Source organism: Heteronotia binoei, chromosome 14 (assembly GCF_032191835.1).
Source record: "Heteronotia binoei isolate CCM8104 ecotype False Entrance Well chromosome 14, APGP_CSIRO_Hbin_v1, whole genome shotgun sequence".
Taxonomy (NCBI): Eukaryota; Metazoa; Chordata; class Lepidosauria; order Squamata; family Gekkonidae; genus Heteronotia; species Heteronotia binoei.
This window is the reverse complement of record NC_083236.1, coordinates 28365887-28393631: the sequence shown is the minus strand read 5'-3', so window position 1 is coordinate 28393631 and position 27745 is coordinate 28365887. Positions and strand designations below refer to the sequence as shown.

At 41.9% G+C, this 27745-nt stretch overlaps 1 protein-coding gene across 3 annotated transcripts in view; it reads left to right on the top strand.

The window, feature by feature from the left end:
* The window catches only part of GARRE1 (granule associated Rac and RHOG effector 1), a 79540-nt gene that overhangs the window by 34972 nt on the left and 16823 nt on the right, over positions 1-27745 (top strand). For 2 of the 3 annotated variants that reach the window (XM_060253991.1, XM_060253992.1), the window contains exons 2-7: positions 291-1617; positions 16347-16553; positions 18931-19071; positions 19976-20071; positions 20162-20323; positions 25308-25466. In XM_060253991.1, the coding sequence (XP_060109974.1) occupies positions 1135-1617; positions 16347-16553; positions 18931-19071; positions 19976-20071; positions 20162-20323; positions 25308-25466 (1248 nt within the window). In that variant the 5' untranslated portion in view covers positions 291-1134. The remainder of the gene's footprint in view (positions 1-290; positions 1618-16346; positions 16554-18930; positions 19072-19975; positions 20072-20161; positions 20324-25307; positions 25467-27745) is intronic. The other variant, XM_060253993.1, reaches the window with a different exon arrangement.

The following is a 27745-nucleotide window of genomic DNA, read 5'->3' as shown; positions in this document are numbered from 1 at the left end:
ATGTAGTTGGACATCAGTTGATTTAATCTCATTTAAGTCATTCAGACAAAATGTTTTTAGTTAGCATTTCTTTAGTATATTTAAGCATTGGGTTGCTAGAGGGGGAATACATAACATACATAATAGGCTTACTTTATTGTATTTCAGATACTTTTAATATTCCTATAACTGTACCTTTTGCCATGCTATTAATAGTTTACATCCAGGGAAATATAGCAAGAGAAGCAGGAGTTCTTTTTTAAAATGAATGGTTCACTTATCTATAATCTTTGTAATTTTCCTTCTGCCAGGAAATGACCTAGAGGCCTTACAAATACATTTCTGCATTCTTCAGACTCTACAATCAAGAGACGCTCGCTCTGAAAGTACCACTTAACTAATGTTAAAAGGAAACTACCTCAACATACAGAAGGGAAGGCAAAGAAGGCTTGCAATAAAAACACACACTTTCTGAATAATGTGTACTTGCAAAGTCTCCAGGAAGCAAACTTGTCTTTTTTTTCAGTATTAAGATGGGAAAGTCAAAGCAGTTTGATTGACGGGCTCCATCAAACCATTAAGCTATTTGATCTGCTGATGTGAAGGCTCAGTAGTTCTTTAAGGAAAGACTTGCTCTGTGTTAACAATCACTGTTGAACAGTGGTTTTGCTCTTCCTCCCCTGATACTAACTGAAACATTTATTACTATGAAATTACTTTTAGAAAGATTGTTAAAGTTTGTTCATTCTAAATTAATGTTAACATAAGGTGTCAAAAATGCATTGGCAGGAGAACTGGAACAGACAGCTTTTTTTGCCTCATGCTTTGAAATTGTATCCTGAGCACATAGTAGAATGCTAAGCAGGAAACATACAGTATTTTTAAGCTACCACAGCTTGCTTTTACAATACAGTTTGCAACTGCAGCGGTGCTGCATTTGAGCACTGAATAGTACAAAGCCAGCAGATCTCCTGCCTTCCTCACTGCTGATACGAATTTACCTACCTTTTTTGTTTCTGAAATGCCTCTTACAAGAATTATGTGCATACACTTCTACTCTTCTACTACTGCTTAGTATACATAGATATACTTCTGGGGGAGCAAGACTCGAGAGTAGATTGTTAATTCAAGGAACCTTTGGACAAGTATTCCCTTATGTATTGCTGCAGTGCACAGGAAAGTAAAATGGACTATAAGAGGCGCTTTTTGCTTGGCGGGTCCAAGCAAAAAGTGCAGCAACACCAGCAGTATCAAATGCCAGAGCTAGGCAGGACCTTGAGCACGCCTTTAGCATCTCCAGCCACGACATCCCCTCTGGTTTCCCCGGCTGCTGCTGGCGGCTGCAACCATGCTACTCCAATCGCAGACATCCAGCAGGGAATCTCCAAATATCTGGATGCACTCAATGTATTTTGCCGTGCGAGCGCTTTCCTTACAGACCTTTTCAGCAGTGTGTTTCGGAACTCGCACTATTCTAAGGCAGCTATGCAACTGAAAGACGTGCAGGAACATGTCATGGAAGCAGCAAGTCGACTCACGGCAGCAATAAAACCAGAAATAGCAAAAATGCTTATGGAACTGAGTGCTGGAGCAGCAAACTTTAAAGATCAAAAGGAGTTCAGCCTACAAGACATTGAGGTAAGACCATCTTTCACTTTGACTTTCTGTCTGTCGTCTTAGCTGTGCGTGTGGGTAGTATTTTCAAAAGCTTTAAAGGTTTTTGGGCTGTTCTACAATGAATTGTCCATCTTCACTGAAGCCTTAGACATGCATCTGTGTCAGATTTCTACTCTGTCTTTACCTGGTCTTAAAATGGGAATGGCAGTGACTATTTCGAGACACAATAAAATTAAAACAGCACTGGTGGAGCATATTGCAATGTCTCAACATATTCAAATCTATTAATACAGAAAGATCCTCAGGTCACTGATCCTGTAAAAATCTGAAAGAAACATTTTGAATAGTAATAGATGCAGATGGGCAGCCATGTTGGTCTGAAGCAGTAGAACAAAGCTAGTCCAGTGGCACCTTTAAGACCAACAACATTTTATTCAAGGTATGAGCTTTTGTGTGCATGGCACAAACAATATTGACAAAAATAAGTTGTATCTATTTTATTTATTCTCTTTGCTAGCATTCATTCTTTCCAAGAACAGGCATCTTTATGAGTATGTGACATCTCATTTGGGGGAGGCAACATGCATACACAGTCATTTTAGGATACCCCATTGTTCTTTTTCCCCCTACTGAAGTTTACCTGCATTTGACAATTTACATTTTCTTAAAATTTCAGGAAGTCTAATAGTATGATTGTCCAATCATCAGACCGGGACACTAGTTCATATCGGCTTGTTTAAACCATTGTCAGATAGTTTTATTTACTGTATGCGGAATGTCATCTTAGCTAATGCTAAAGCATTTCTGTCTGGAAACTGAATCTGTCCTAGTTTGTTCTTCCTGCAGATCTAAAGAGGTCATCTGATTTCCTGGTGGTCAAAAGTTAGCCTACCCCACAGAGTGATAAATACATGGCCGGCATGTGGAAGTAGGCCAAGTAGGTGGCCACCTAGGGTGCCACCTGGCCTACAGGGTGCCACCAGGCACCTTCCTTTCCCCAAACGCAGCGTGTGAAGATGCTGCCTGGCCAGGTTTGCGTTCCTTGGGTCTGTTACAGACCTGAGGAACACGAAAGTGGGAATCCCTGCGCAGTGCGCTCCTTGGAGCCTGCGAGGTGCCACCTGCTGCTTTTGCGTTCCTGGGTCAGACCAGCCACCTTTCAAACCCACCCAGTCTTCCTGGGGGCCGTGGGAAGGCTGAGTGGGGTCAACGGAGTGCCCAAGCACTGAGCGCGCTCTGAGCCCAGCCCTGACCTCCCCCTCCCCCCTGACCTCTCCAGACTCGGGAAGCCTGGGCAAGGTTGGGAGGGAGGCGTGGCAGCGAGCGTGCTTGGAGCCTGGCTTTGAGCACACCCACTGCCACCAAGGTCAGGGGGCAGCATGGCAATGGGCATACAGAGAGCCAAGCTCTGAGCAGCTGGCTGCAGTGCCTTCCCCCCACCCCTGGAAGTCAGGGGCTAGGGTCAGGGCTCTGCCTGGGGCAGCAGAATCCCCAGTGCTGGGCCTGGATAAATACCAGATATGCATACAAGCACACCAGAAGAAAGGAAAAGGGATGTGTACTTCTTTAGTATCAGGACTGGCAACATTAGTGACAAAAATAATAGGAAATTGTAAATAACAAAATCATTCTTTCAGTGGTCAATACAATAGTTCTGTGCTTCACCCTGGGAAACCGAAACCTCTATGTAATTGATAGTGAAGAGCCTAATAGTCATGAGAAACATGGGAATGTGAAAGGGAAATTAGTCCATACAGTTAATATACTGCTGTGTATAGCTTACTGTAAGTAGGATCCTATTATGTAATTTTTGCAATGCTTAATGTGTCATGTTAATACTTTGAAGAAGAGATTAGATTTATACTCCGCCCTTCACTACCCAAAGTAGTCTCAGAGTGGTTTACAATGTCCTTTCCCTTCCCCTCATCACAGACACCGTATGAGATAGATGGGGCTGAGAGAGCTCTCCAAGAACTTCTCTTGAGCAGAACAGCTCTGGGAGAGTTATGACTGACCCAAGATCACTCCAGCAGTTGCATGTGGAGGAGTGGGGAGTCAAACCTGGTTCTCCTAGATAAGAGCCTGCACGCTTAACCACTATACCAAACTTATGCTGTGCTTCAGTTCTTTTTGGTAATTCTAGATTTCTACAATCCTAATGCATTGTTTACTGAATGTCCCATTGTGTTGATTGTACTATGTGTAATCCATCTTGAGTCCCTGTGATAAAGGCAGACTACACGTAACCTAGTAAGCAAAATTAAAATAGTTTGTGGGGAGGGTAATGAAAAAGAAAGCATACTTCCAGAACTGTTACATTTTCTGAACCTTCAATGTGTGCAAATAATGGTTTGAGGAGTTGACTGTAGAGCATTGAGCCTTTGGACCAGGGTTTTTTTTGAGCAGGAACACACAGGAATGCAGTTCCGGCTGGTTTGGCATCACGGGGTATGGTCTAATAAGCAAATGAGTTTCTGCTGGACCTTTTCTACAAAAGAAGCCCTGCTTTGGACACATTGCTACAATGTATGAGATGTGGTTTGATTTCCACTTTTTAGTATTGACTGTGTATTCAAACCATAGGTTGCCAATGTGGCAAAATAGGAAGTTGGGGAAAGATGTGTTAAGAATGTCCAGGGGAGGCAGGAGACTGAGGCTAGCTTCTGTAATGCCAATGTTATATGCCAATTATATATGTCAATGAATGTCTGACTTTATGAGTGGCAAACCCGGTTCAGATGATAATTCTGTGTTCTTAAGCATGAGTTTTCTTAATCCCAGTCCATTTTGTCAGCTGCTGAAATGAATTGAACATCCAGAAGCATATGCAGGCAGTATTTTTAAATTTTAGAGGGAGAGGTTTTCATCTTGAATCAGTGCACCTTAATTTCTTTGATTTGGTTTTATGCTAGTGGAGTCCATAGTCCTCGTTGAGAACTTGGTTCACAAAATTAAGTCTTTGCATAACTTCTTCCCCTGCTACCCATTCCACCTTCTGCCTAAATTAACTTGTCTTGCAGGGCAGCAACTTAGATGGAATGCTCAGGGAAATGTGGAGTGTTGCCAATGAGGTTATTGGTATTCCAGTTTGTCAGATTTTTGTTAACTAGAAATAAGTACATATACAGGGATGTTGTAGATTGCATTGTTAGCTACTGTTAAAAGTGTTTCTATAACTTCTGCTTGGTTTTGTCATAGTCTCACACATGTTTTGTGCTTTCCATATGACTTATGGAAGTGCCTTTCCATCAACAGAAAATGAATAATGGATTCAATCCAGTATTTGATGAAAGAAACAGACCACTTCATAGACTTGTACCTGAGAGTAGATTCCTTATAAGAAAAAATGCATCATAGATCTTGGGGAACTCATGATTACTTTAGTGGAATTCTTCCATGCCTGAGGACACAAGTAGATCTAGTAGGAATAAGTTCAGCTGCTTTGATAATATAGTATACTCTTTGCGTTCATTCAGATAAAAGAACCTATAATGAACTTGGTCTGGCATTACACAAAGTGCTTGGGCTCACATGGTCCCTGTCTTTCCCCCCAACCCTGGTGCATGGTTTGCGTATTTGAGGATTTCTTATTCTAAGTTGTTTTCTTTCTTGTCTACAAACTAGGATGGGTTAAATCACAGTTAAACTACAGTTTAATCCATGAACATGCTTAGTTGTAGTTTGCAAACTTTCCTAACACAAACACACTTCAGATCTGTAGCCTTAGGCATAAAATTAAGGTCAGAGCCATACTTAATATGCAGGCAAGAAACAATGGTTTTTGCACTTCTGCATCAGAGAGGAAGAGAGCACACAAATCTAAGAACTTCAAGGGCTTATTCTACTAAAAATAAACCATATTTATGCCATTTTTATCTTAATGCGCCCCTTGTGTTTTCTGCTTATTGTGGTTGTAAAAATTTAGCCATAGGAAAATCAATTGTTACAGTAGCTGTGATAAGAAAAACACTTTAGCATTTGTGTTAATACATTAAATTTGGGGTTTAAACAAAGAAACATTGTTGGGCTTTCCCCCTTCCTTACCTATGATAGCTGGTGTTCAGTATACGTTTCATAGTGAAGGTCAGCTATAGGGTCATGCAGGATTTTTCAGTGATGTCCATTCCCTAGTTAGAAGGGAACACTCCAGCATGCTGTGAGGTTAAAATAACTTGGAATTTCCACAAAAACATTCTGTTTGGGAAACTGAGCTGCTCTTAAATCTACCTTGGAAGGACCATGCAGTGGAAGTTGCTATGGCTGATGGAGCTAAGACATTGTGGAAGCATTTTATGTAGGGCAGAGTTAAACATCCTAAAGCGGTAGTGACTTTAAAAATGCAAGCAGGGTACATTTTATAATCCCTGTGTTTAATGTCTGAGCTCAGGGACATTGCCTGTGAGGAAATTACCTTGGAGCCAGTGATCTGGGTTTTCTGGGAAATTTTGAATTAAGAAATTTTTCAATCCAAATTTAAACAATTTAAATAATGTTAGCAAAATTCAAATACTGTTAACAAAAGAAGGCAAGTATTCCATGTACAAGCCTGGATTGTGTGCAAATACTAGGATTTCTCCATGCTTGATATACCACATCTAGCCTATTTAACATTATGGGTTTGTAGCACAAAGCCCGGACACCTATAGATTACAGACTATATTTACATATGTAGGAAGGAAGGTCTTCAGTTTTAAAAAAGTTCTCACCCTGCATCGTTGCTGGGGTACTGTTGATCTTGGATATTTTCATCTTCCTTCAGAGCAGAGATGGAAGATGTAGTTAGTTAGGATTGAAGGAAAATCTTTCCCTTCAATCCTAGTTAATCCTTCAGTCTGGACATTTTTACTTGCAAACTAATTGGACAAACTAATTAAAAGTTTACAGCATCCAGGATGGTCAGGTTTGGAGGGGTGGGGGATGAAGATTAGAAGATGCTGGATCGTTAAAGTTGGAGGCCCTGCAAGAAATTGGTGGGGGAGGTCAGGATAAATGAGGAATCGCTTCCCACAGTGGTGTTGCTCTAATTTCTGGAGTTAGATGTGCAGATTATGTGCTATCTCTGAACCTTGCCACAACTGCCCAGGCCAGGTGAGCAGGAAGCTGCTCATCTAGTCCTGAACCCTGGGACAGAGAATGGGAAGGAATTAGGGAAGTCACATTTCGCAGTATATAAATTTACCCTAACTTCATCTCCAGTTCCATGATACTATAAATTGGCTGGGGGTTTGTTCTCTTTATAGCCAGCATGATTAATTAGGATCAGAAAGACCGCTATTCCATGGATCCTAATTAACCCCTCTGCCAAAACTCTGTGCTTCCAAATAATCAGAGCCCATCATGTGAAGTACTGGGATGGTTAGTCTAAGGTAGTATTTCCCAGCTTGTGGGTTGCAAAGCCTTGTGAAAGTGGGTTTTTGTTATTTTATTGATTTGTACAAGTTATATATATATTTTTAAGTGAGTCACTATAGCAAGTAAATTTGGACTCAAGGGTCACCATACTGAAAAGGGTTGGGAGCCACTGGTCTGAAACAGAAGATTCAAAGGGCAGGCTCCTGAAGCATTCTGGTCTCTGATGGGTCAATAGGTTTGAATGCAGCCTCAGTTGAGGGGCCATTACTCACTTGTAGCATGTCTCTCTGTACACAGAAGGTTCAGACTCAATCCCTGGCATTTGCCATTCTGAAAAAACCACAACTCTCTGCTACTAGCTGTTGTGAAATAACCTTTCCCTGCTTGAGACCTGCTATGCCTGGTGAAGCCTGGCACCAAATCTGTTGAGCTTCTAGTGCAAGGTGAAAAGGTATTTGTTTGCGTAGGCTGTTTGTTGATATTTCTGATAGGTTGTTAACAACGCTGCGTGTGTTTCAGTTTATTAATACTGTTTTCCTTTCCTACAGATGTTCTATAGTTGCAGAGGTTTTAAAAATTATTTTAACTACTATTCCACTTTTTAATGTTTAAAATTTTCCTCAGGTTTTTCATATTGGGGCTTTTTTAAAAAAAAAAGCTTTGGGCATGGAGACAGGTATCTTTTTAATTTGTATGATACTGTTTTATATTGTAAGCCACCTTGAGAGCCTAGGGCTGGAGTAGAAGTCTGTTTGAATAAATATTGAGCTAGATAGACCAATAATCTAACACAGTACAAAGAAAACAAAGTGGAAAGTAGGCTTCCCCTTACCCTCCCCCCCCCCGAAGTTTGAGAATGCTCATCAAGCTGTGGAAGAGGAACTTTTAAAAATTTTCTTTATATTTTTCTGCATGTATCAACAGTCCCTAGAGTATGCAGAAATACAAACACAGTTGTGGGTGACCCTGTTATGCTACCTGTTGAGGTGTACTAGTCCACAAAGTATCATTGGAGGGCCTACAACAGGGGTGGCCAAACTTGCTTAATTGAAGATCCACATAGAATAAGTGTCAGATGTTTGAGAGCCGCAAAACATGAACATCAGATGTTTGAGAGCCACAAGACGAAGGAGGGAGCAAATAGATGGAGGGAGAGGTAGAAAGAAAACAACTTTAACTTTAAATGCATTCTTCAAGCCGCCAGCTGGCTTGGCTTGGAGAAGTGATTTAAAGAGACAAAAGCCAACAGGGCAGTGGGGGCTTTGAGAGCCACACAATATGTGTCTTTCACATGTGGCTCCTGAGCTACAGTTTGGCCACCCCTGGTCTACAATAAGAAACACACACCCTGCTCCATGATGCAATAATAATAATCTGGTTCAGGATCAGATCAAGTCTATTTTGCCAGATAGTGACAACACAAAAGTCCCAGAAAGTAACTCATAGAAAAATAAAAACTGGTTTTATTCTACTGCAGAAAGGTTCAGAGGTTAGAACTCACATTCTGTCAGCAGGCTGGATAATCATCTTGCATAAGAATAGAGTTTATTTTTTCAGATCTTTCAGTGGAAAAATACTGTTTTTGTGTATCTCCTTACCAATGAAGAAATCAGAACAAAAACGCAAGAAAAGAGCCATAAATCAAGTTTTGAGGCTTCTAACTTGAGCCAGTGAGTGAGGTAATGTAACAACACATGACCTACAAAGGTACCTAAACTACATTTCCCATGAGGCTTCATCTTAAAGGTACAGAACTACTGATCTATTACAGGCTACAGACTGTCTTACTAGACTCTGGTAGGGGCAGCACAAGACTGCTGAACTCTTCATAATTTAGTAGTTTCCTACCCCTCTTGTTCTGAATCTCATCTGTCTGATGTTTTAGCATAATTGCCACATAGCGCAGATGTGGATTTCTGAGGCTTGGGACTCAGAGTACAAAAACTGCATTAAAGGAAAAGTAGTTTATGGTATTAAGAGATTTTGTCTTTAATGACCTAAACACAGACTTACCCATTCACTGTAAGAGTAGTTTAATCACCTGTTATTACACAACCTGTTGTTCTGGTTGCCTTCCACATGTTTTTCTGTCTTCAAGTTCACCCTTGGAATTTTGATAGACAATAGTAGATTTCTCAATACTGAATTACCTTTTTGGCCTGGTCTTGCCCATTTTGCTTATATCACCTTCTACAATTATTTGTTTGCCTTGCCTTTTCCATAGTGGGGACCTAGAGTAGCTTGTATTGGTCTCCTCTCTTCCAGTTTATCTTTGCAACAATCCTGTAAGGTAGGTTAGGCTTAGAGGTTGTGACTGGCTCAAGGTCACCTGGAAGTTTTTCATGGCAGAGTAAGGATTTGAACCTGAGCCTTATCTGACATTCTAACCACGGCACCATGCTGGTTGTCAGGCTGCATGTTGCATCAAGCACCATCTGGATTTCTGTGATTTGTTTGGTTTTTAAAATATTATTGAAAGGCAACTTGGCAATACTATCCTGTATAACTTGCACTGTTAGCTCCATCTTCTGAGTGCTTTGTGTGTTTGCTTGTCACATCATTATGCCCCCGGGCATTCTGTAGTAAGTCAAAGCAACAGGTGTCATTTATTTTTGTTGTATATTTGCAGTTGTTTGTATCACATGAGCTACCTTGCCATCTGCAATGGACATACATAAGCAGTCAGATGCAGAACATTCCTTCAGCATACTGCTAAATATACACATAAATTTTATGTCTCATGGTGTCTTTTTTGTTGGTGTCTTTTTTGTAAACATGATAGAATCCTCATTGCATTAGATGCGTTAAGTTTTTTCTGTACATTTAGATAACAAAGCCACCTTCTAACAAGTTATGAACTCTATTGGCCATCGGCAACTTGTGGTTATGTCACAAGGTCTTTTTAAAATGTAAATCTGGTACTCATGGCTGCTGCTGAAAGAGATTTATGAAGCTTTCCATTGCTCCTTTTTGCCTGTGCCTCTAGGTAGTTTATCTGCATTGTGGTGTGTACATCTGCAATTCTCCTACTTTCAAGTTGCAGCTTCCCCCATTTCTTGGGCATCTACAGTTGACACACACATCTCTTAACTCTGCATCGTAATGACCTTTATTTCAAAAATAAATTTGGCAGTGTCAGGGGCCTTGCTACATCCAGAAGGGTCATTGGCCTCCTGTATGATTGTTGGCTTTTGTTCAGTCCATCTCCTCCATTGCAGATTGTGCAGAGCATGCTTTAACATGATCCTGAATAAAGCAGGAACTGAATTCTTCAAACCTGTTAATATGGAATGTTACAGGAAGTAGTGACTGAGGGAGTACTCTTTAATTGGTGTTCCATTTGGGATGGCATCAGGTTCTTTTAAGTGGTTGCTGCTCAGCCCAATTGGTATGTTGGGAAACTTCACCAAATGGAGGATGGGAAAGTAGGATAAATACCTGAGGTTTTTTCTTTAACTCTGGACACATGAATTGTGTAAGTTTGTGACTCATAAGAATACAGGATCAGTTCCTGCTTAGTAGGAAGTGAGGAGAGGAGTCTGTCAAAAGTGCTTTCTATCATCTCTGGTGGTTACTGCTGCCACTTTAGGTGATTCTCACATCTTCTAACCATGCTTTCATGTCTCATTTGAAGTTTGGAGATGTATACATCCCCCTCTAAGATAGCATCTCAGAGTGGAATCTCCCAGCTTTAGATAACACAGAACAAAGAATAGTCAACATTTCTGGTCAGCCTGAAGCCCTTTCAGAAAGTTCACCACCTGCTCCATTCTTTTCTCAATGAGATGTTTTAGAAACTTTGACCAAGCAAACTCTCAGCTCTTGTGGTAGTCCAAAAAGTGACATACCGCAGAGGACATCCCTTACTCCTGTAATTTTCGGCTACTGTGTTATAATGTTATAAAATAGCAAGTATGTGGCATTTATAGTGCGTTCACCCGCAGGACTGAGGAGGGGAGACCAATAGTAAGGCAAGGTCTGGTTATTACTGTAAAGGAGGTACTTGATCCCCTTTGATTTTCCTGGAGGTGAATTCACTTTAAAGTTTTAACGGTTTCAAAATGTTTTAATAAGCCTTAACATGAGTAAAACTGAATCCAGCAAGAATTAATAAAAGTACTGCTGTTTCCACAATAATTTGTTTTAGAAAAGTATAACTGTCCCAGATTTTATTTTCCCTGGATGCCAAGTCAATATTTTTTTTAAAGCGCAAACTGCACTTGGAGAGGTCAGTCAGCATACCTAAACTGTTAAGTTTAAACTTTGTACAAAGAGGGGAAATGATTGAATCATAAAGGAATGTCGGAGGGAGACGAGACGGAAAGCTGGGGGGGGGCAGGGAGCCATTGCGACTAGGAGCTCTTCTTAAATAGATCGAAGTGTTGCCATCTTGACAAACTCTTGCTTGTAAACAAATATATAAATGTGTTCTCATAGAATACAATTGGAAGGGAGCTGTATATTCCTGTGCTTTGAGAGAATGTGTTGCTTGTATGTGTATTCCTTAAATGGAGTAAGAGGAGAGAGAGACTGCATTGCAATTATTATGCAGCCCATTTGATCATAGAATCCTCAAAGTCCAGCTTCTTGAAGGGAAAGGCAAAATCCATGAGGTGCCTTTCCTGAGCAAACTCTTCCATACCTCCCATTTTCCAGTAAAGGGTTTAGCTGAGGATACTAGTTCTCTTTGGGTTTCAGCTTCTGCAGTTGCAGAGAGAGTTAATTGCAGAAGTGTTTGCAACTGGAAACAGGGAAGCAAGTAAAAAATGGAAAAAAATAGTAAATTGAAAACCTTGACTTGATGTCAGCCAACTTAAAAAATACTTCATTGCCTAGTTCTAATCATATACGGTATATATAATGTTTTGAAAATGGCACAACATGTGCAAGCATCACATACCTACAGAAGAGGCATCCCTCACTATGTTGAGAGAAACAGTGCCTGTCTTCTGTTTTTATATGTACTACATGAAAGTAACATTTGAAATACATGTGCGTTGCTCAATTGGAGATACAGGTTTAGTCTGTTTGACTAAACATTACAGTCCTAATGTTGAGACTTTAGGATTGGTGTGAGTGTATTTGTCACAAGGATTTTGTAAAGTGAATTGTATACCTCAGCTGTCACATGACCTATCTATTCAGGAAAGTCACAAGTGTTCAAGAGCATACCACTAAAAACGCCAAGCAGTTGCTAGTCTCCAGCTAGGATTATAACTAGATGAATTTTCCAACATTCACGTGAGCTGCTGGTTTGGGAAATAAAAAGACCTGTTCAGACCGATACCAGCAACCTAGAACAGTGCTGTGGTAGTTTTGGGATTTTTAAACTCCTGTTGGGAAAGGAAGGAGGGAAGTTCCTGGTTTGAGATCATTTGTCTCCTCTTGATCATTTGCCAGAGGTGGGGCTGCTTAGGCTCAGTCATGGTTCTCCATGCTCCTGATGATCAGTCTGGAGGGATATCATATGGCCATTTCTTCTTGCTGTCTGTGAGAAGGAGACACACTCATAAACCCATTAAAATAAGAAAAGGTTTAGTGGTTCTCCATTTAGCCATAGTTATAGTCATACAGTTGGTGGCCACAAGTGAGGCACAGCTAAGTCAGTGGGGAAAACCTTTGTGTCCGCATCTATCACTTATTTAGATTTAGATCCTGCTTTCAGAGTGTAAGTTTTTCAAAGCTATGTACACTTAAAAATAAAACACTTTCCCCTCCCTCCATCCAGTCCCAATATTTTTGCTCCCAGCTGCTCTTCCTTAAATACTGGAATGGAAGCTGTTATGTGGTACATGCTTTAGCCTCTTCCTCCCAGGACGAGATATGTTGAAAATCCCAAGAGCTAACAACATATCAGGAGGAAAAGGGATGGCCATAATCTAAAGAAGTATTCCCTTCATGGCTGTCAGTGAGGGGGCTGTGGCTCAGTGCAGAGCATCTGTTTTGTATGCAGAAGGTCCCAGGCTCAATCTCTAGTGTGCAGTTGGATCCAGTAGCAGGTGATGCAACAGATCTCTGCTTCAACCCTGGAAAGCTGCCATCGGTCTGAGTAGACCATACGAGCTTGATGGCCATCAAAAGTCTGGTTCAAGGCAGCTAGTTTCATGTGTTCATGTGAGGTGAATCACAAGCAAAAGGAGATGTATGACTCTACTGGTGCTTGGGGCACAGTATATGCATTGTGTGTGTGTAGGGGGGGGGGTGTTCATTCTGCAGTAGTTAAGTTTGTCTTATACTTTTCAAGGCAGAAATCATGTCCTGTGTGAAAACTGGAAAGTGTCAACTGAGATGTTTGCTTGTGCAACTTCGAATATTTGCCTAAGTGAATATGGTACTACTTTTTTTGCTCCGCTGAATAAGAACTGCATATGCAAATTATGTATATTTATTTGACGTCTCCCTTCAAAAGCACTTTCTACATTGAATCGCATGGATTTGTTTTCTGCTCCCACTATAATAATATCTTTGAAACAGTTTACATACACATCTAAAATAATAAAACATCATAATCTTTAAAATATAAAGCAGCATAAAATGAGCAAATAAAAATTGAGCAAGAAAATTAATAAAAGCAGCATCAAAAGAACACTTGAAGCTGCAAATTGCAAAAGCAGAGCATGTTCCAGTAAACTTGTCAGCCAGCAAAATAAATGGATATATCTCTTTAAAACTTCAAAAGTGGGGATTTATAAACTTGGGGAAATAAAAATATTTTTTGCCTGGCCCCTTAAGATTTCATTGTTGGCATGAGATTATCTCGCAGAAAGCACCACAAAAGAAAAGGTACAGTGTGTAGCCATCTATCCTACGTAAGTGGGCACACACAGAACAGAATCTGTGAGAACAGTTTTAACAAGTAGCCAGGTTCATATAGGAGAACTCAGCTTCTCAAGTATCCTGTTCCCAGGCTATGGAGGGCTTTTTAGGTAATGACCGTCACTTTGAATTATGTTTGGAAGCAAATTGGTAGTTGATAATAATCCTTTAAAATTGGTAAAATGTGAACCATGATACTAATCTCATATCCAGCCATGGCAATATTCTAGCCACTGTATCTTGGAATCTGTTGAAGTTTCTGGACAGTTTTCAGGGGTATTCCCACATAAAGTGCATTTCATTAGTTTAACCTGAGTGTGATCAGAGCATAGATCAGCATAGTCAGGTGATAGTTTTTGAGAAAGGGCTATGAATCAGCCAAAGCTGATAAAAGGCACTAAGTGCCATGGAGGAGACATGTAAGCTGTAAGCCAGGTTCCAACAGCATTCTCCAAGGAGTGAATCTGATCCTTCAGACAGAGAGCAGCCCCCTCCAGGAAGATTCACCTTCAAGCAGCTTTTGCCATTGACCAACAAACCTCAGTCTTGTCCAGATTGGGCTTCAGTTTCTTGGCACACCACTAATAGAAGTAGGTGTCATCTATATGTTGATTCATTCATTTTTTTATGATCCATAGATCAAACAACCAGAGGCGTCCCGTCCACTAGACAGCCCTAGGCAGCTGCCTAGGGCATTGGATTGGGCCCTCCCCCCACCCCTGCCTCCAGGGTGATTGATACCACCTGGGAGGGGAGGCCCCTGGGAGTCCAGGAGAGGCCACATGCCACCCAGCCTCCTCCACAGCATCTGCCCCCTTCCACTGCCCCCATGGGTAAAGCTGGAGGGCAGGGAGGGCATGCATGCCAGCGCGGCAAAGTGCAGGGAGGCTGTGTGCCACCTGGAAGATGGAATGACGGCGAGCAGAGGCATGCAGACTCTCTGTGCTTTGCTGTGTGTGCCCTTCCTGCCCTCCAGCTTTGGGCGGGGGGGGGGGTGACTAGGGCGCCAGATGCCCTAGGGTCACCTCTGCAAACAACATTATAACAGAATCTGCATCTAGTACACGCAACATATAGGTGTGAACATTTCAAGGGGAAAAAAATTAAATTTAAAAACCTTCCTGTATTTGCTAGAAGGTATTAGATTAACTTATCAGTTTCCTTGTGAATAAAACCTTAGCAGAGAATTTAGCCATTTTAATGAAGGTTATCTGCATATTGATGACACTTCAGTACGGACAACCTTGTCCAGTGGTTTCATGTAGATTCTGAACAACACAGGAAACAGAATAGAAACCTCAAAGACATGATATATGCCCCATACCATCTTTTGAAACCAGTGTGCCAAATAGCATCAGAGCCTGCAGTGCCTGTGATTACTGCCTCAGCTATCTGGTCTGGAAGTATACAGTGATTGATGGTATCAAAAGTCCCCAGTGGGTATTAAAAAGTCAACAAGGTCATATTTCCATGTCTTTCTTCCAATGATGAGTAGTCATTCAGGAAGACAAAGATGGTATTAGCCCCCCAATTAGATCTGAAATGAGTCCAAAAATTCCATTTCATCCAAGGAAGACTGGACCTTGTCCAAAAGGGAGAAATCTGCAACCAACCAATAAGTTGGAATCTAAGGAAGATACTTATGAACGATTCTTACAACTGTTTCCTTCAAGGTGGCTGTAGCTGCCCCTTCCCTCAGTAGACTAATCATCAGAACCAAGACCCAGCCAGGAAATACCCTTCATCAAATTCTAATAAGCCAAGATAGGAAAGGGCCAAGCATAGAATGGTAGCCTGGACTCTTCCAGGCAACTTGTCCACATCCTCAGGCCACAGTAACGGAAATTCATCCAAACAAGTTTGAGACTGCATTCCAGTGACCTTTTACGACTGATCTGCTATAGTAATCCGAGTCAGTGTTGATACAAGTGACTTTTGTCTGCAAAATGCTTAGCAAAAGGTCATAAGCTGGCTATCTCACAGTCTGGGTTTATAATCATCAGGGTCAAGGGCAAAAACAGCCTGCCAACCAGAATAACTCCATTGGACAGCTTTGCAAAGACAAAGTGGCAGAAGCATGTAGTATTTAGAACTATTAGAGCTACAGAGTAAGCACAAAAGCACAAAATTTTCTAGACTGTGTTTGATCGTATTTATTTTCTTCTCCATTTGTACTTGATGTCTGCCAACCCACTGTGTTGGCCCTGACTTCTCAGCAAAGGGAGTGCATAGTTGCAACAGGAAAGTAGATAACATCTAGACACGGGTAACACAGCTGTTGAGCACCTCTCACTCATTGAAACAGGTTTTGATTAGTTGCCTTTGTCTCTCATCCCAGAAGAGAAATAGATGAAACAAGTGTTGAGTAATTAAATAAGATCATTTTACATAATTGAGAGTTGCTCATTTGAAGCTCTTATCAATTACAGGAATAGATTCGGAGTACTTAAGTTTTCATCCCAGTGGCAAGTAAATGTGTTCAGATGGGTGAAGATCAAGTTCAAATGTTAGAATTCACACAAACACCAATTATTTGAATGGAAGAAATCCTGATGTGTTTTCTCTCCCTCCCACTTTCATAGGTACTTGGACGATGTTTCTTGACAGTGATGCAGGTACACTTTCAGTTTTTATCCCAAGCTTTGCAGAAGGTCCAACCAGTGGCTCATTCATGTTTTGCTGAAGTGGTAGCTCAGGAAAGGAAGAATTCTAGTATGGGTGAGACATCCAGTCCAAACCCCACAACTGAGCTAGAAGATGCTGTGCGATCCTGGAGAGGAGCAGCAGAGGTAAGCTTATAATAGCTATCTGGAGTTAATCTCCTGCTTACTGTTTCCAATAAAAATGAATTAGATGCTTCTTGGAAGCTCATCAGTAAGGCATGAAAGGTTCTTGCTTTCCCATCTCTGTCCTCAGTATTGAATTCTGGTATTGTAGCTTTTTCCCAGTACAGTTATTCCATGCCAAGTCAACAAAACTTGGCATATATAGGGTGAATAAATAAAAGTTACAGTGTTAGCATGTTGACATTTATCTAACAAAAATGGAGGGGGGGGGGGAACAGTCCTTTGTTCAAGGCCACATTTCCCATAAAACAATGTCCCCATTCTTGTTGCTGTAGAATGCAACAGTCAAGCATCTTATTCTGAAGCTCACAGTCTCCAGTTTGCATTATGAGATTACGTGCTGCTAGACTTTGTTATTCCTGATAGAAAATTTGTTCATTTTTTCTTTCCCTCCCTTTTATTTCAAAGGTTTACAGTGCAATCTTGTACAGTGTTACTAGGGATGCCAGTTCCCCAGGTAGAGGCAGAGGATCCCCCAATTTTTTGGGCTTCCCCTAGACATTGACCAGCTGGCCAGCAGGGAAACCCTCACCCCACTTGGAAAGAGCGGGCGCTGTGTGCTTGCAGGTCAGGCATGCAGGGCACTCACTCTTTTCAAGTGCAAACGGCAAATTTGTGGCTTGTGAGGCAGGCACACATGGTGCCCGCTTTCCCTCCAACGATTTAAAGAGGAGGCTCCCTTTAAGTGGTTGGGGGAAAGCAGGGAGGTGTGCGCATGTGGCACTGCATAGCCAGTGTGATGACGTCACTCTGCATGACATCAGTGTGTCTGGGACTAAAAGTCTGTGACTTCCACCAGAACGAATGAGGTGCTTGTAAAACCTATGTCTGGGAGGGTTTCTGCACACTGGGTTGGAGGCAACTAGATTTCCCTCTGCTAAAAATGGGAAGAGTCTACAAAAAAGTCTATACTGGGTACCATGACAATTGTGTGGACAAGTGTCATGTGGAATATGGGCTGTAATAAGGAGGGAAGTTTGACTGGATTGAGTGGATCCAGCACATTTTATGTTTAGTGCTCTGTTTTCTTTCATGGTTTGAAAGATAGCATACAGGGCAAACTTCCACTGGGTTAAAGCTGCAATCCACTTTAAAAAACACAAATTGAAAACACATTGCAAATGTACTGCTAAGCATTCTGGTTATTTATATTTCATGCATACTTCCTAACATTTATGGGTTATGGGTGACACTTGACCTAGTTCTTAGAAACAGCAGATAATATGACAACTCAGAAGTCTTGTCTGTTTCATTTCAGACAGCAGGTGAGGATTCACCTGATAGAATGCACACCATGAAAAAAAGCTTATGCATTTTTAAAGAACTGGCATGTTGTGCAAAAAGCTAGGCCAGAACCTCTTGTATTGCACCTAGTTTTTGAACTGGAACAGAGTCAAGAGCACTGAACTGTTTTGATTCTGGTTCAAGCTAATAAAAGGATATGTCATTGGATTGGCTTCAACCACTGCTGAGCTGCATTAAAGTATGGCTTCACACTCTGTCCAGAATGTGGCTGATTCTGATGGAATCTGTGTGTGTTTTATTGAACTGAATCTTTGTATCAAATGTTCTTTGTGAGGCTTCTTTAAAAGTGGTTTGCACTGAATGCCGAAGCCTTCAAATGCATATATGTTGTCCTCTTGATTGGAAATGTAAGTGTATGTCAACATGCAAGCTCCTGGAGGAATCAAGAGCCACCAGGATTAAATGGCTTAAAGAAAGTGGAGTTTCTTGAATGTTTTCCGCACAGCAGCTTGCCAGAGTTTAAACAATAACAACTATAGATTTGGCTTTAGCAATGGAATTTACAGGATGTTGTTTATTGGGAAATTATGATCCACTTCAGTGGACAGGATTCAAACAATAGAGTGTGAGCTCAATTCTAGTTCCTAAATGGTCTCTGGGATCTTGCATTAGACAAAGCATAAGACAAAATATAGGGCCGTTGCACACTTTCCATTCTGTAAACATGATTAAGGGAGTGAACTGTTGTATTGCACATTGCATCCCCCAGGCCTTCCCTTCTTCATTTCCCATCCCTCAGCCTTAAACATAGTTAAGGTTTACATTGACACGTACATTAAACTTGATTAACATAAGTAGGATTGGCTCTTAACCAGGCTTTTGTTAAATTCCTGTACTGTTGCTTTTTTTTTCCTCTTGAAAAGCTAGCGTTCAAATGTGCTGCTTTATTATAGTAAATAATCCAAATTGACCCCTTATTGCTTGCATTTATCACAGCAGTTTTATAGTGCTTCAAAGTTTATTTTGAACTGTTGCTATTTTTGTCTTGTCTGTACTGTATTCGTTCTGCTTAAAGGCCACAACACGGCTGCGAGAGAGAGGCTGTGATGGCTGTCTGGCTGGAATTGAGGTCCAACAGCTCTTCTGTTCTCAAAGTGTGGCAATTCCTGAGCACCAGCTAAAAGAACTCAACTTGAAAATAGACAGTGCTTTGCAGGTTAGCTGCATCTCTGCTTTCATTTTCTTTATATTGCTACTTGGATGAAGTGGGGATTTATGCTTGCTAGGAGGGGAATGGCCCAAGCTAGCCTGATCTCATAAGCTAAGCAGGGACAGCCCTGGTTAGTCCTTGTATAGGAGACCACCAAGGAAGTCAAGGGTTGTTATGCAGAGGCAGGCAGCAGCAAACTATCTGTTCATCTTTTGCCTTGAAAACCCTCATGGGGTTGCCATAAGTAGACTGCGACTTGTTGGCACTTTCTGCCACCAGGAAGGGAATCACTAGGATGTCATATCCAGTGAGGTATTCCTCAAACAAATTTCCAGCAAGTTGTTTGTAAAGAACAATGTCTTCCCATAAGGCCCTGTGTACCAGTTGTGGTCCTCAGGTCGCCATGGGCTAGTTGTCTCCCTGCTTAGGATAGTTTACTTGGTATCCACTAGAACTTGTGCTTTTCTGGGGGGTGGGGGGTGGTTTCTTCCACTTTATGGAAGGGGCTCCTTGAGGCAGTGATGGGAATGATGTGTCTAGAAATTTTTAGGAGACAATGCAAGGCCATTCTATTGACTAGGACTACTAATGAGGTATAGACTGCAGGTTACTGCTTAGGAGAGAAGAGGGTGACTTGGAGTCATAGTCTGTATGTTTCAAATTTTTTTTTGTAAGATGCCTTCATCCAGAGGGAAAGGCACAATGCAAGTATTTTAATAAATTTTCATCCTGAGGACAAAGTTTGCTGAATGGGACATCTCTGAAAGCAAAGACAGGGTACAGCTGGATAGTGTAAGTTGTATTTGCCATCTCCTTTAAAGTTTCAGGGCTTTGTGCATTAAAAAACCCTTCACAATGTTTGCCTTTTGTTTGATTTGTGGGGGGTTTGTGTGTGTGTTTTAAATGACAGGCATATAAAATTGCATTGGAAAGTTTGGGTCACTGTGAATACGCAATGAAGGCTGGCTTCCACTTGAACCCAAAAGCTATTGAAGCAAGTTTGCAGGTAAGAGCAATTTCTTTTTTTCAGCAAAGACATTCAGTTTGTTGCAGATGGATCTCTTTGATTTGCACACTTGGTGTTCTGTTCTTTCAGGGCTGCTGCAGTGATGCCGAAGCCCAACAGGCTGGTCGGAGACAGACTCCTCCTCAGCCAATCCAGTGTGAGCTCCCAACAATTCCCATTCAGATAGGTGCTCACTTCCTGAAAGGAATATCCTTCAATGAGTCTGCAGCAGACAACCTGAAGTTGAAAACGGTAATACACTAAATATAATTATTTGAGGGTTGGCAAAGCAAACACTTTAAGGTTGTGTCAATTTAGCAAGCACATTCAGGAGAAAAAAGAAAGTGTTGAGGTGCTTAGGTAATGTTGGATTGCAGGTGAATTTGTGGCCCAGCAAAGCTAGTTGCATTTCACAAACTGCAACTTGCTTCCACTGCAGGGACTCACTGGCAGTCTCTCCCCATCACTGGAGAGCCAGTTTGGTGTAGTGGTTAAGTGTGCAGACTCTTATCTGGGAGAACCGGGTTTGATTCCCCACTCCTCCACTGGCATAGCCTTGGGTCAGCCAGAGCTCTGGCAGAGGTTGTCCTTGAAAGGGCAGCTGCTGTGAGAGCCCTCTCCAGCCCCACCCACCTCACAGGGTGTCTGTTGTGGGGGAGGAAGGTAAAGGAGATTGTGAGCCACTCTGAGACTCTTCGGAGTGGAGGGCGGGATATAAATCCAATATCTTCTTCTTCATCATCTGTAAGCAATGGGTGGACAAGCACTTGTCGGAGATGCTCTAAGCCAGAAGTGTCAAACATGCAGGCCCTGAATCAGGCCCCCAGAGGGCTCCTATCAGGCCCCCAAGCAACTGGCTCATCTTCTTCCTTCTCCCTCTTGCTTCCTTCTGCATCTCAGCTTGCTTTACAAGGCTTGCTCAATTGCACAGAAGCTACAGAGCAAAACCTAAATTTTCTCTTTTGTTTGAGGATCCTCCCCCTCCTGGTGCTCTGGGGAAGGAAGGAAAGAGTCAGAGCTTCCTTTTCCCAGTTTCCTGGATCCCATGGGAAACATACAAAGAAAGCACCTTTAAGACCAACAAGTGCTAATGTTTTAAACATGTTTTAAGTTTTTTAAAAAGTATATCTTTAGTCCTTTAAAAAGTTTATATCCTTTAAAAAGTTTATATCTCCACTACCTAATCTTAAATAGGTACACACATGGCCCGGCCTGACAAGGTCTCATTTATGTCAGGTCTGGCCCTCATAACAAATAAGTTTGACACCCCTGCTCTAAGCTGATCCTGCACTGAGCAGGGTATTGGACTGGATGGCCCCTTCCAACTCATGCAATTCTATGACTTCTGCCTCTGGAAGTTTCTCTCATCTGCTTTGTCATGCTGCTTTAACAAGTTGATAGAGGATTTCTCCAAAAGACTTGTCTTCTCAGAGCCTAATTTTATTTATTTATATTTATATCCCACCCTCCCCTGACTGGCTCACGGCTGCTAACAGCAGTTAAAACAACATGGAATTAAATAATTACAATAAAATCATTAAAACATCTCGAACATATACAATTCTAATCCCTAGATGGCATTATTATCAGTTCTTAATCAGCGCTATTTACAATGATGTTATTGGATGTTGTTTAGCACATTACATTTCTGTTTGGGTTGAGTTAGGATATCAGTGCTGTGGAGTGGTGAAGTACTGGTCGCCTCCATTAGATGTTAAAAGCCTGTTTAAACAATTCTGTCTTACAGGCCCTGTGGAATTGTGGCAAGTCCCGCAGGGCCTTGTTGTTTTCAGAAAGAGCATTCCAGAAGGTAGGGGCTGCCACCGAAAAGGCTCTTGCTCTGGTGGTGGACAGCCAAATGTCCGTTGGCCCAGGGATCATTAGGAGATTTTGTGAGCCTGATCGTAGTGCTCTCTGAGGCTCATATGGGGAAAGGCGGTCCCAGAGGTAGTCAGGTCCCAGGCCACATAGGACTTTAAAGATCATAACCAGCACCTTGAAGCAAGCCTGGAACACCACAGGCAACCAGTGCAACGTCTCCAGTGCAGGTTCAAGTAAAAGTAGCTCCAGTAACAACCTGGCTGCAACATTTTGCACCCGTTGCAGTTTCTGAGTTTGCATCCAGGGCAGCTCCATGTAGAGGGCGTTACAGTAGTCTATTTCAAGGTGATCATTGTGCGGATTACTGGTGCTAACTCACTGCACTCCAGGTAAGGAACCAACTGCCTTATCTGCCTAAGATGATAAAATGCGGATTTGGCAGACTTCACCTGGGCCTCCATAGTCAGTGAGGGCTCCAGGAGCACTCCTAAGCTCTTGATCCTAGAAGCTGGTGCTAAAGGTGCCCCATCAAAGGTCGGCAAAGGAATCTCTCTTCCCGAGCTGCCTCGGCTTAGAAACAGAACCTCTGTCTTTGCTGGGTTCAATTTCAGTTAACTCTGCCTGAGCCATTTCACTATGGCTTGCAAGACCAGGTCCAGATTTTCCGGGACATAGCTGGCCTGGCCCCCCATCAATAGATAGAGTTGGGTGGCATACTGATGACATCCCAGCCCATATCTCTGGACAATCTGGGCAAGGGGGCGCATATAGATGTTAAATAACGTTGAGGAAAGAACCGCCCCCTGAGGCACACCACACACAAGTGGGTGTCTCTGGGGCAATGGCTTCCCTATGACCACTCTTTGTTCCCGACCTTGGAGAAAAAAGCTAAGCCGTTGAAGGGCGAACTCCTGAATCTCCACTTGGGAATGAAATTCCCAATGAATGAAATGAGCCTGCTTCGGCGGGGAGGGCGGGATATAAATCCGAAAAATAAATAAATAAAATTACAATAAAATCACAATAAATTTATTAAAACATCTCAAACATATACAGTTAGTTTGTATGCACATGGCACAGAGTGATTCCTCTCCTCAAACCTGAAAGGGGGTGGTGGTGAAAGAAGACAGGGAGCAAACCCTGAATTGAAACATCACCCTGATAAGTTCTAAGCCACTATAATGGTGCTATTGCTGGTATTGTTAGGGTATGCAGTTTCAGATGCCTGCTCCTGAATAATTCCTTAGCCACACAGGTTTGTTTGAAAGGGGATTGGCCACAATACACATCTATAGGTGGTATGCATCAGTGACTTCAGCAACTTCTAAAGTGACTTTTTCCAATTGAGAATTTGTTTTTTTATTTTGGGGGGTGGAGGGGAGGTTGCATGAAGCTATGTCTTGCATTGTATGACATCAGTATGCCTTCTAAGACTTAAGACTTTCCAGACAGCGTGGTCTTGAGGCCAAACTAGACAAAACTTGGGGAGATCAGGCATCAGATCTTATATGGGGTTTACTTTGTTCTGTCATTCTCCACACACACACCCCCCCCCAAGAGCTGACCAGGGTTCATTCCCTGTTATCTCCAGTGAAAAGGATCAGGTGTGTGAAAGATTTCTGAGACTCTGGAGAGCTGCAGCTGGTCAAAATAAACAATCGTGTTCTTTACATACCAGTAATCTGACTCAGTAGAAGGTAGTTTGATTCTTCACATGTCCCCTGCTGGGCAATTAGCAACTGAGGGTGGGGTGGATTTTTATTAGGACAACAGCATGTGGGGGAGGAAGAGTTAGCTACTCACCCTCCCCCAATACTACATCTTCAACCTGAATTGGGTGACTCACTGGCTGCTTTTAATAGTTTTTTTTAAAATTTGTTCCAGTCACAGGCCCACTGGCATCCTATCTATTTTGGATCTAGTTTGATACCATTTCCACTGCTGATAAAATTGTTTTAATAGCTTATGATCTAGTTAAGGATCTCAGTACAAACTGAGAGGCAGTTTGGTGTAGTTGATTCCCCACTGCTCCACATGCACCTGCTGATTGACCTTGGGTCAGTTAGTGTTCTCTCAAGAGTAGTTCTCGAAAGAGCTCTCTTAGCCCCACCGAGCACACCGGGTGTCTGTTGTGGGGAGAGGAAGGGAGACTGTAAGACGCTCTGAAACTCTGAGTGAAAGGGCGGAGTATAAATCCAATCTTTTCTGTTCTTTTTTAAAAACTTGTTAGCTCACAAAGGCTTTTACATATATATCCCTCCTCTGGTTTTTAATTTTGTGAAATGTTCTAATCTTTTATCCAGAAATCAGTGATTGTGGTGAGAGGGGGGAGAGAGAGCTTAAGTGTTAAGCAATGTGAGCAGAACAGTAAAAGACCAGTTTCTTGCCCTCACTGCAGCCAGCTTTTCCCTCTGCAGTCATGTTCCTGTGGATCAGGGGGACCTCCAGGGACACTGTGGGAGGCAACATTAGGGGTCTGCTGTGGGGGAGGGCAGGAATCACCCTTCCTTTCTCCACCAAGAGAAATACAGTTCTGTCAACAAAATGGGCATTATGCTTTTAGAAGCAGAGCTTTTTTTGAGCAGGAACGCAGTTCTGGCTGGCTTGGCATCAGAGGGTGTGACCTAATATGCAAATAAGTTCCTGCTCGGCTTTTCTTTTTAAAAAAGCCCTGTGTGAAGCAATGGCAATGTTGGGGTGTGGCCTGATATGCAAATGAGTTCCTGCTGGGCTTTTTCTACAAAAAAAGCCCTGTTTGGAAGTACAACTTGGTTATGCAAGCCATCAGGTCCATTGAGCATCTCCATTTCCCTCCCATATATTGCCACTATTCCAATCTCACAATAAGAAGTTTAAATTATGGTTGAGGAGACACTGATAGGATATTAGTAAGTAAGTAAGTTTTATTCTTATATCCCGCCCTCCCCCACCAAAGGGGAAACCTCTTAATATTAAAGGCTGTTCTGTGGTGGGAATGGTTGCTCGGGATTCTCCTTCCTTCTGTTTAAGCAGAGATAGGTCAGTTTGTCAGGGATGCTTTAGGTCATCCTGCATGGTGCACAGGACTGGGTGGTTTTTAGACCCCTTGCAGCTTTGCTTCCAGCAGCCCATGACACTTCAGCCCTTGTCACCATTATATTGTGCTTGTGCACATCAGTGTGTTATACATCACAGAGTGTTATACATATATGATGGAACCCACCATCATATATGTATAACACTTGCAAGCCTGCTTGCGGGAAGGGTGGGATATAAATCTAATAAAATAAAATAAACTTGACAGTTTTACTGGCTCAGAAGTGGGAGGCTAACATGTATTTTAACCACTGTTGCATTCATTCACATGTATGAGATCTGCTGTTTTGTTTGCTTCATGCGCACTGGTTAATTTTCAAAACTTTTTTTCCCCTCACAGCACACTATGATACAACTGATCAAAGAAACTGGGTACCATAATGGAGTGACCCCAAGGGATGATTCTCCTGTGACTGAAATATTGAACCAGGTTTGCCCTTCCACATGGCGAGGAGCTTGTAAAACTGCTGTACAGTTGCTCTTTGGCCAAGCTGGGCTGGTGAGTTACCTGCATGTTTTGTCCTATGGGAAAACTAGCAGCCTTTTTTTGGGGGGGGGAGGGGGGGGAGAGAGAAACAGCCCCTTGGTGGTGGGAAGGGGAGTAAAAAATTTATCCTCAGCCCTGTAGATTCATTACAAGTGAAATGAAATGAAACTTAGACATTTCAAGTCTACCTGGAACTGTTTTAAGTTTTACATAAAACGCAAGAGATCCTGATCACGTTTCTTGCCCTTTTTTCTATTTTAACCCTTATGCAGTCCCTCTCCCTGTAGTTATGGTGCATCTTATTTCAGTCGTCCTGTACTGTTGCAGTAATGAAAATATAGATCCTTCTAAACCGAAAGTTTCAATCTCCCTACTTGCCATTAAACTAAGCCAGTTTGATGTAGTGATTAAGTATACAGACTCTTACCTGGGAGAACTGGGTTTGATTCCCCACTCTTCCATATGCAACTGCTGGAGTGACCTTGGGCCAGTCATAACTCTGTCAGATTATAATATACAACAGGTGCTGGTGTATGTTGTTTGCAGCCACTCAAAACTGAAACACAGGGTGCTCTTCTCTCCCCCCAAAAAGTCTTATTTCAAACTACTGCTCAGTGTTCCAGCAGGCTAATGCCTCTATTGAATCAGTTCATTGGTCTGTAACTTTGGGTGGAGCCTTCTAGAGTTCAGCTGTAAACGCAATTCCAATTGAAAGAGTAAGGAACCGTATTCCCAGGATTTTCCATAGTTTCATATCCCTGGTCCTTCCTCAGCCTTTTCTCTCAAAGACACTGCTTCTCAGAGACACAGTACATATTTTTCAAATACGTATCAACGCATGTAATTCAAAACCTCTGTCTCTGGCTGGAAGGACCAGAGATATGAAACCATGGAAACACCCTGTGTTTCAGTTTTGAGTGGCTGCAAACAACATATGACTATACTTGATGAATATTTATTTGAATTTCACTGAATAGAGCTTATGTACACTCTGAATGTGTGAAAGTAACTGGTGATAATTCTTGCAGTTTTTTCTATAACACTATCAGAGGCTGATCTGGAAAGATTAGTTTCTGTCAGAGCTCTCAACTCCACCTACTTCACAGGGTGTCTGTTTTGGGGAGGGGATGGGAAAGGACATTGTGAGCCTCTCTGAGACTCCTTTGGATAGTGAAGGGTATAAATCCAATCTCTTATAATTGGATGACTTCAGGTCATTCATATTGTCTCAGCCTGGTTTCCCACATGGGATTGTTGTGTACGCCACCCAGAATTCCTTGGAGAAAAGAGCAGGATAAAAATGATATAAATTGCAATGTGGTCAGAGCAGGGGCTTTTATTAGTTGGACAGAAACTGTGCTCTTTTCAGTTCTAGTTTAAAACTTTTCATCACTATGTTTAAATTTCATTTGCATTGCATGCCAATGAGAGCCTCATTCACTATTAGATTGTTCCATGGGTGGGAGTGATGGAGGAAACATCTGTGAAGTAAGAACAATGGTTATCGGGGAGCTGCTTCCTAGGGTGGGTGTGAGAAATTTGCTGCTGACTTCAATTTGCTCAGATAAAATGAAACCTCAGTAGGTAAAGCACCTCTCATCCAAATGCTGCTGGATTATATCATTTATATAAACCTTTCCCATGATGCTTCAGTGAGTTGCAGAACTGAGAAGCTCCCATTCCAAATTTAGCAACAATTTAAGATTCTCTAGCCAGTGTGCAGAATGATAATCTTATAAAGGTTTGTTTGTGTAATCTTATGTAGCAAATTTCAGGGCTGAGTTTCCCACGTAATTGGAAAGTAGATTCGGTTTCCCAAAAGAAGCACAAAATGAAAAGCTGCTCAGCTATCTACAGCTAAAAAAACCTTTTAAGTAGTCAGTGGCCTTTTTGAGACATTAAACTTTTGGATTCATTACAGGGAATAAGAGGCAGACTTTTCTTTCAAATTGAAATTCCCTGCATGCAGTTTTTAGATAGCTAGCAGTAGCAATATATTAATTTGCTTACTTCATTTATATCCTGCTTTTTCTCCCCATTGGGACCTAAAGCAGCTTATGTTGTTCCCCTGTCCTTTGTTTTATTTTCACAAAAATCCTGTGAGGTAAATTAGGCTGAGGGTATGAGACTGGCTCAAGGTCACCCAGCAAGCTTCCATGGCAGAGAGCAGAGATTCGAACCTGACTCTCCCAGATTCCAGTCTGATATTCTAACCGCTGTTTCATACAGGCTCACTGCAGTATGTATGTCATGTTCAGCTCTTGTGGGGATATATTACCAGTGGAATGGTG